The sequence below is a fragment of the Erinaceus europaeus genome, chromosome 17 (assembly GCF_950295315.1).
Source record: "Erinaceus europaeus chromosome 17, mEriEur2.1, whole genome shotgun sequence".
Lineage (NCBI taxonomy): Eukaryota > Metazoa > Chordata > Mammalia > Eulipotyphla > Erinaceidae > Erinaceus > Erinaceus europaeus.
Window position 1 is genome coordinate 5,773,739 of NC_080178.1, and position 10,022 is coordinate 5,783,760.

At 40.8% G+C, this 10,022-nt stretch overlaps 1 protein-coding gene across 1 annotated transcript; it reads right to left on the reverse strand.

Moving 5' to 3' along the window:
* Positions 1-8,024: 8,024 nt before the first annotated feature.
* On the reverse strand, positions 8,025-8,984 carry LOC103109587 (olfactory receptor 10AG1-like). The gene has a single exon (XM_007518696.1). The coding sequence runs from the start codon at positions 8,982-8,984 to the stop codon at positions 8,025-8,027; it is 960 nt and encodes a 319-aa protein (XP_007518758.1).
* Positions 8,985-10,022: the final 1,038 nt, after the last annotated feature.

Genomic DNA, 10,022 nt, shown 5'->3' on the forward strand with positions numbered 1-10,022 from the left:
CCTGTGGGCTAGAGATTGATGACATCATCTGTATCAAGAAGGTTTGTAAAGGATTCTTGATGTTTGAGGAGAACAGAGTTGCCTCGAAGAGGTCCAACAGTAGCTTGAGTGAACAAAGTGAAAGTAAAGGTCCTTGGGGCCATCATCATAGTTGGTTGGTAGAGTGACAATGAAGCTTTCTCCGTGTGAGAGATTCACATAGCTTCTCTAACAAAACTGCCACGAGCTGAACGGTTTCAGACAACACATATATTTCTTCTAGTATCAGTCCAGAGGCTGGAAGTGAGAAACCAGTGTTACTGGACTACTGTTGAATTTTTGGCAGAGTTATCCTTCTAGAAACTCCAAGAGAAAATTTGTTCACAAGTTCTCCCGGCTTCCAGTGACTGCTGACCTCTCTTGGCTTATGCCCGTTTTATTTCCCTCTCTGTTTCATCTGTGTTGATGTGTAGTGATAATCTTAGCTGCCTTCCATCATTGTTTCAAGACTGTGAATTCTCCCCCTCTACGTTGTGCCAAATCTCTTTCTACTTCCTCTGATAAGGATACTCATGGCATAGTTAGATGTGTTCTCGCCAGCAAAAGACTTGTAGATCATCCTTAAAAGATTCAGATGCTATTGTTAAAGCCATAACTTTTCCTCTAAGAATTGTTATCAGAACACTCTAAAAATTCTGTTTTACTTAGCAGGTTGAGCACAGGAGTTACCTACTTGTGTGTGTGGAGGCTTTGATTCATAACGATTGTGACTTATGCATATGTGACCTATTATTAAGAACTTTGTATGGGAACCATCCATGTCAGAGATTCTTTGCTTTGCTGTTGTGGTCCCCAGTCTCCAGAGATGTTTGGCTAATGTGAAGGTAAACGTACATATTACTGAACTATGTCTACATCCTTGGGGTAAGGTCAGGACTTGCACAGTAAACGTAGAATCTGATGTAATCATTAGACTTGGAGATAACAGGGAGTCCAGCAGTATCGCAGTGGGTTAAGCGCACATGGCACAAAGCACTAGGGCTGGCTTAAGGATCCAAGTTTGAGTCCCTGGCTCCCCATCTGCAGGAGAGTCACTTCACAAATGGTGAAGCAGGTCTGCAGATGTCTATCTTTCTCTCCTCCTCTCTCTGTCTTCCCCTCCTCTCTCCATTTCTCTCTGTCCTATCCAACAATAACAACATCAATAATAACTACAACAATAAAACAACAAGAACAAAAGGGAATAAATAAATATTTTTAAAAAAGAATTGGAGATAACCAGTCTGCTAGAGAGTGGTTTACATATTAGGAAAGAGTCTTCAAATATGCATTCTTTTAAGATGTTTATCTGCTTCCTTAACGTGTTTATATTTGACAAAGCTGTATGCTCTGTCAAATTGAGTACACTTGAGCAGTGCATGCAAATGATACTCCATGAAGCCATGTCTCAAAAGGAACCTCCATGACAGTCCCTCTGGGCTCTTCTCCAAGCATCTATAAAGTGATGAAGTAGGATGTTGGAACTTGTGGTCCCAGGTTCATTCCTGACACTGCATATTCTGGAATGGGGCTTTGATTTCTGTGTGTGTCTCCTTCATAGTAAAATTGAAATTGCTATCTAAATTGTTTTGTTTGTGAAAAATCAACTGGGGGATTCCATTATGATTCCTCAGTGAAATAATCTGAGGAATTAAATTCTTTTTTTTTTTTTTTGCCTCCAGGGTGATGTTTGAATATACAAAGCAAAACATTTATACATTTTTCATGTGTTTTGAAAAATTATTTATTAATTACATAGAGACAGAAAGAAGCTGAGAAGGGAGGTGGATATAGAGATAGAGAAAGAGAGAGACACCAGCAGCTTCACCACCTGTGAAGCTTCCCCCCCGCAGGTGAGGACCAGGGGCTAGAACCTGGGTCCTTGCACGCTGTAATGTGTATGCTTATCCAGTGTGTCACCACTTGGTCCTAAAAATATTTTGAAACAGTTACATATAAATGCCATATAGATGGTATTAAATATATTCCATCAAAATTGTTTTTAGTGGTCCGGGAGGTGTCACAGTGGATAAGGCACTGACTGGACTCTCAAGCATGAGGTCCCAAGTTCAATCCCTGGCAGCACATATACCAGAGTGATGTCTGGTTCTTTCACTCTCTTCCTATCTTTCTCATGAATAGATAAGTAAAATATTTTAAAAATTGCTTTTAATACTATGGCTATTTGGAGAAAGTCACATTCTCTGTTTGCCAAACTATAAAGGAATTATATAATGATGAAGACATAATGATGCAGTTTTTATTTCTTTATTGGGGGATTAATATTTTATAGTCAACAGTAAATACAATAGTTTGTACATGCATAAGATTTTCCAGTTTTCCACATAACAAAACACCCCCCACTAGGTCCTCCTCTGCCATCCTGTTCCAGGACCTGAACCCACCCCCACCCCAGAGTATTTACTTTGGTGCAATATAACAAATCTACTCCAAGTTCTGCTTAGTGTTTTCTCCTCTGATCTTGTTTTTCAACTTCTGCCTGTGAGTGAGATCATCCCATATTCATCCTTCTGTTTCTAACTTACTTCACTTAACATGATTTCTACAAGCTCCATCCAAGATGGCCTGAAAATGGTGAAATCATCCCTTTTTAATAGCTGAGTAGTATTGCATTGTTATATAGACCACAACTTGCTCAGCCACTCATCTCTTGTTGGACACCTGGGTTGCTTCCAGGTTTTGGCTATTACAAATTGTGCTGCTTATGTACATAGGTTTACACAAATCTTTTTGGATGGGTGTGTTGGGTTCCTTAGGCTATATCTCCAGGAGAGGAATTTCAGGGTCATAGGGTCGGTCCACTTCTAGCTTTCTGAGAGTTCTCTAGACCAATTGGCATCCCCACCAGCAGTGCAGGAGGGTTCCTTTGTTCCTACAACCTCTCCAGCATTTGTTGCTGCTAATATTGATGCATTTTAATGACAACAATATACAGGAGTATCAGCAAAGTTGATAAGAAAGTGGAGTATTATTATTTTTTTACAATGTAAGAGATTCCTAAAAAGATTAATTTCATACTGCTTCATTTTTCTTTGTAGGATACCATCACTATGGGAGACACACACACACACACACACATACACACACACACACACACACAATCACTTCATTCTTGAAATACTAATGAGCTCTTTGAAATCTTGTTTTCTCTTCCAGTGCTGCTGGAGAATTCCTGAAAGTCTTAGTGGAATATGTATTTCCTATCGATGTTGATGTGCCAAAGTCTCAGGCATAAGACACAGATGAGCCACCTCCATGCACAGCCAAGGTAAATGTTCAATACCGGGAGACCATAGCTTCCATGTAGATCATAAAAACATGCACTTAAACTGACACAGCCCAGTGTCTTGTGTATTGTGTACTTTGGTGGTCATTTATTTGAAAGAGAATAAAGTACATAGATATTTTTTTTTCTTTTTCCTTTTTTGCCCCCAGGGTTATCGCTGGGGCTTGGTGTCGGCGCTACGAATCCACTGCTCCTGGAGGTCAATTTTTCATTTTGTTGTCGTTGCTGTTATTGTTGTTGTTGCTATCATTTTTGTTGGAGAGGACAGAGAGAAATGGAAAGAAGAGGGGAAGACAGTGAGTGGGGAGAGAAAGATACCTGCAGACCTGCTTCACCGCTTGTGAAGTGACCCTCCTGCAGGTTGGGAGTTTGGGGCTTCAGCCAAGATCCTTGTGCTTGGCACCATGTGTGCTTAACCCTTAACCTGCTGTGCCTGACCCCAAATCTTTCTACTCAGATTTGTAGTATTACACATTTAGTGGATTAAATAAACATTTTCATATTATTGATATTCTATAGTCTATAGATTTTCTCAGAAGTTTGGGGCTAGACAAAGTCCAGTCTATGAATCAGTTAATTCATTCAATATTCACTGGATAAAATTTTATTATGAACCATTTATTATAATATTATATATATAATATATGCTATATTATATATGTAATAACATATTATATATATATATATATATTGTTATAACCAATGCTATTGACCAGTCACTTGTTATAGAAACACTGAAGCTAAAAAGAAAATAAGGAGGTTGGGCTGTAACACAGGGGGCTAAGTGCACATGGCCATAAAGGGCAAGAACCGGCTGGCGTAAGGATCCCGGTTCGAGCCCCTGCTCCCCACCTGCAGGGCGTTGCCTCACAAGCCATGAAGCAGGTCTGCAGGTGTCTCTCTTTCTCTCTCCCTCTCAGTCTCCCCCTCCTCTCTTAATTTTTCTCTGTCATATCCAACAACATCAGTGGCAACAAAAACAATAATGACAACAACAAGGGCAACAAAATGAAAAAAAAAAAGGGCCTGCAGGATTTGTGGTGCAGGCACTGAGCCCCAGCGATAACTCTGGAGGCAAAAACAAAAACAAAAAAAAAAAAAAAAGAAAGAAAAGAAAAAGGAAAAAGAAAGGAAATAGTTAGGAAATCATTTAGGTCAATAATCCTTACTCGCCCCCCCCCCCCCCCAGATTTCTATAGAAAATGAGATTGAAATTTGTTTTTGTTTTATAAGGAATATGTAGTATATGAGAAATGGAGAGAGGAGGTGAAGACAGTGGGGGAAAGAAAGACAGACACCTGCAGACCTGCTTCACTGCCTGTGAAGCAACTTACCTTCAGGTGGGGAGGCAGGTGCTCGAACCAGGATCCTTACTCTGGTCCTGGTGCTTTGTGCCAAGTGTGCTTAACCCGCTGTACTACCGCCTGACTCCCACTATTTTATTAAGGTAGGACTCCTCTTTAGACATCAAGCATTAATTAGCCCAGCATATGCCCGAGTCAGTAGATATTAGGTTAAAATTGAAAATCATTCAGTTTTTTACTATAGGCAGAGGAGAATTATAATATAATTATATATCATATAATAATTAGTATAACATAATATAATTATGATAATGATTATAATAATAACATTTATTATTATATGGTGGAAGCAATGTCAGGCCTGCTGCATGGCACAGCCCCAGCAGGCTAGGGCTAACTGCAAAGTGGGAAGTCATGGACTAAACTGAAGCTGTTTCTCCTTACATTCATAATTTAAAGACTTACTGGCTATTGAAAATACACAAATATTACCTGAGGACAATGGCAAAGGTAAGTCAAACTGTAGGGAACTGTGATGCTGAGGTTGAGAATGGTGTGGACTACCTGTGAAAAAACGGGTGCCTGGAGGTACAGCCACCTCATCAGTCTCCCCCATCTGGGGTTGAACGGGGGGGGGGGGGGGTTGGCCTCCAGGATTTTGTCCCCCTGTCAGTTTCCCTGCCCCCCAAGGGCCCCACATTCTCTAACACAATAGTTCACTTCCTTGTTCTCAAACCAGTTGGCCCGCTTACTCTGCAGTTACTAGAAACCCCCTTACCACTTCTCTGTCTCCTGTTCCTTTTGACCATATATGGCTTGATTCCCCCTGCCCACACAAAGACCCTCCTCTCCCCTCTCTCTGTGCCTGCTGATAATCTCACCTCCTCATTCCCAAACTAGGGCTAGGACTAATTGCAAAGTGGGAATTCCTGGACTAAACTGAGGCCATTTGTGGGGCTATGTGTAAGCTTGGTAGAGCTTAGGGAAAACTTTCCCCATCCTTGGAAGGAGGTCTGGGAGAGACACCCCCTTGTTAGTCTCTCTCAACAGAGATGAGCAAAGGGGAAAAACAGTCTCTCAGGCTAAGTTCTTCCCTTTCAGACTCTCAAGCCCACAGGAACCTCACTGCCTCTCCCCATTAACTGCCACATGGCTGCCTGCCTTAAGGTTCATTCAAAGTTCACATAGTCACCCAGAAATCTCACAATCACCTCACTTTGATCACTAGAGAAAGCATACCCATCAAACACCTCCTTGACTTCAGTCAGTGAAACTCCAAACGTTATTTCCTTATAGCCTTCTGATACCCATCAAGCTTGTTTATCTTATCTCTATCTCACCCTGCTGGTTTAACCCCTATGTTTCTCTCAAATACCAAATACCTCTGGATAATTAATTTGCTTGCATCATGGAGAATAATTGTCTTGACCTTTATGTATCTGCATCAATTCTTGTCATACCAGCCCCCTACCATAGGGGGAAGCTGACCTTTAAGAAACCTGTAATTTCTGACATATTTGAAATATGTTCTTTGTCTGAATTCCTATTTAAACCCATGTCTGTCTGCCATTAAATGAGAGTGCCTCAATTCTCCCCGGTGTCTCTTGTCTCTGTTTCATGTCATCTCTTGAACGAGCGAGGGAGAACTGGTCGTTTACCTTCCTGGCTGAGAGCCAACCCATGTGAGCTCTGGCAGCCATTTCTCCTTACATTGATCATTTAAAGACCTATTGGCTATATTGGATATGCACAAATATACCTGGGACAATAAAAGGAGATCCCTGGGGGAAGTACATTGTGACAACAATTATGGCAGTGAGTATGGCCAGACTGAAAATGGCCTAAGAGCTGAAGCTGCTGTAGCCATTGAGAGACTTTCAGAAAAGGAGCCATTTTGTCACCATTACAGCTTCTCTATTTGCTGAACTCAGACCAAAAACCAGAACTATGGGTGGCTTGTAGCATGAGTGGCAAACTGTGGTTTCCATCTAAATGTATAAAGAGGCTCTATTGCTTGCCCTCACCCACAGACTCCCTGCTTCCACTTATAGGCATTTGTGATGAGTATTAGGTTGTGTAGTTAAATAGCTAATGTTAGGATATATGGGTAGAAGTTAGCAAACTTTCCTTAGCTAAAAGTCAGTGAACTTTCATATATGCAATGGTTAACCAGAAGAGAGCCCCCATGGTGTGCGCTTAGTTTACAGCAGAAGATTTCTTTAGGTGGACAGCCTCCTATGATCTGGTCAGACACATCCAAGAATGGGTTAAGAAGAGAAGCTATTAGATTTAGCTCCAGAGAAAAATGTTTATTCGTATAGAAGGTCAGAACAGGGAGACAGTCGAAACACAGATGGTCATTTCAAGGGAACTTTCAGGGGAAAATTTAGACTGCTCCTGACCAAGGAAACTTTCAAGGGTAGACCCAAGAAACTTTCAATGGGAGATCAGGATGCCCCAGACCTAGGGAACTTTCTAAGGAAAATACACTACTACTACTACTAATATTGTTTAAGGTTATTCCTAATGTTAATGAAAACAATTATATATGATGTCATCTGTATCCTTGATGTTAATGAAAATAATCTTACACAATGTCAACTATATCTGGGCAAAAAGTGTTTAAATAATAAACCTCTGTAGACAGAGGACAGAGATGCCTCTCTCCTTCACCTGAAACAGCTGATGTGTCTTTCACTTCATTCATCTCGCTGACTCCCCCTTTTCTTCAGAGACTCTGAATTACTTTCACTGGGGCCAGATCCCAGCAATTATCAATAATAATATACTATTACTTATAATATATTTATAATATAAATAATATAGTAAAATATTATTCAATATTTTACTATAGTGGAGATTTTGAAAGGCTTTCCTGATAGTTGTACAAGAAACATTTTTTACAATTGAGTCCATCACATTAAAAAAATTTTTTTATTGATGATTTAATAATGGTCAATAAGATTATGGGATAAGAAGGGTACAATTCCACACAATTCCCACCAGCAGAAGTCTGTATCCCATCCCTTCCATTGGACGCTTCCCTATTCTTTATCCCTCTGGAAGTATGGACCAAAATTCTTTATGGGGTGCAGAAGGTGAGAGGTCTGCTTCTCTGCTGGACAAGGGCATTGGCAGGTGGATCCACACCCCCAGCCTGTTTCTATCTTTCCCTAGTGGGGCAGGGATCTGGAGAGGTGGGGCTCCAGGACACACTGGTGAGGTCATCTGCCCAGGGAAATCAAGTTTGGCATCATGCTAACAACTGGAACTTGGTGGCTGAAAAGCAGTAATATATACAGCAGAATAGATTGTTTAATAGGCAGGAACTCAAAAGTATGAAGAGAGTAGATGAAATGAAGGGTCTTTGTGTGGGAAGAAGCTAGAGACCTCTTTCAGATATCACATTCTTTTTTTTTAAGGAATAGTCCTCTCAGTGCTGCGATCACATCCTTGTTCCTGAGGGTGTATATCATGGGGTTAAACATGGGCGTCACTATAGTGTAGAAAAGAGAGAGCAGCTTGTCAATTCCTGGAGAATGATTGGATTTGGGCCTCAAGTAGGTGATGATGGCAGATCCAAAGAACAAGACCACAACAATGAGATGAGAAGAACAAGTCGAGAAGGCTTTGCCCCGTCCTTTGGCAGTTGGCAGTCTCAGAACTGTGGAAATGATTTTGACGTAGGAAAAAAGTATCAGTAGAAAAGGAATCGTGGCAAACAGTGATACAATTACATAGATGCACATCTCATTCAGTGATGTGTCCCCACAGGCCAACTTGAACATGGGGGGGATGTCACAGAAGAAATGGTTGATTTGGTTAGAACCACAATAAGGCAACATGAACACCTGACAGGTTTGTCCTATCTGGACTGGGATTCCAACGATCCAGGAGCCAAGGGCCAGTTGGATGCACAACTTGTGGTTCATGACAAGAGGATAGTGAAGAGGGTTACAAATGGCCACATAACGGTCATAGGCCATCACAGCCAGGAGGAAGCACTCAGTGGACCCCAGAATAAGGAAGAAACACATTTGGGTGGCACACTGTAGCATAGATATGTTTCGATCCTGAGTCCAAAGGTTCACCAGAATCCTGGGGAGAGTGACAGACACATAACAGATCTCTAAAGAGGAAAAATTGGCCAGGAAGAAGTACATCGGTTTCTGGAGCACAGAGTCAACTGTGATTATTATGATTATGAGGCTATTTCCAATTAAAATGATCATATAAATGATAAGAAACACTCCAAATAACAACCCTTGGAGATTTGTTAGATCAGAAAATCCCAGGAGTATGAACTGTGTCACCGTGGACATATTGTCCGCAGCTGTCATCTCTTCAAACTTCATCTGGGGAATGACTGAATCAGTACAAGTTACTTCGCTTGCCTTGGACTTTGCCTTATGGGGAACCCAAAACTTTCTGATGTGTTACTTTTCCTAAAGAAAGAAAACCCAATATTACTAAGCTGTCTGGAAGCATTGAGAAATGTAATTACTGTTATGTTGATGGCAAAAAAAGAAAAATATAAGAACAGTTTCATATTTAAGTGCTATGCTGAATCTCTTGTTTCTGGGGATAAAAAATGTAATATAGTCACTATCATCTAAACTTTAAAAAAACAAAGTTATATGTTTTGTGGCTATTTATTGGGAAGAATCAACCCTTCTAAATGGTGTTTTCTTTTCAAAACTTAGCTCTTTTTTGTTTTATAATTTCAGAATTAATTTTATTGCAAACGTAAATAATTTGGAACTCATCTGAAATAGTTACAGAGATGAACACAGTTCATTTTAAATAGTGATGACTTTCCTCTGTCAGTAAAGAGGTTTTATTTTTGCTTGTTTGATTATACTTTGAAGTGTCCCATAGAGTCTATTAAAAATTGTTATTGGGGAAGTCAGGCTGTAGCTCAGCGGGATAAGTGCAGGTGGCACAAAGCACAAGGACTGGCATAAGGATCCCGGTTCGAGCCCTGGCTCCCCACCTGCAGGGGAGTCGCTTCACATGCGGTGAAGCAGGTCTGCAGGTGTCTTTCTCTCCCCCTCTCTGTCTTCCCCTCCTCTCTCCATTTCTCTCTGTCCTATCCAACAACGACGACATCAATAACTACAACAATAAAACAACAAGGGCAACAAAAGGGAATAAATAAATAAATATAAAATAAAATTAAAAAAATATATTTATAAAAATTGTTATTGGATAGAGGCAGAGAGAAATTGAGATAGAAAGGGAGAGATACACAGGGAGAGAGTCAGAGAGCTCATGAAAGCTTTCCCCCCTGCAGGTGGGGACCAGGGGTTTGAACCTGGGTCCTTGTACATCGTAGCATGTGCACTTAGCCAGGTGCACCACCACCTGACCCCCCCCACAGAGTCTATTTTATT

Bases quoted from the DNA above. Each gene is read 5' to 3' on its own strand.
- LOC103109587 (XM_007518696.1), bottom strand. From the start codon at position 8,984: ATGAAGTTTGAAGAGATGACAGCTGCGGACAATATGTCCACGGTGACA.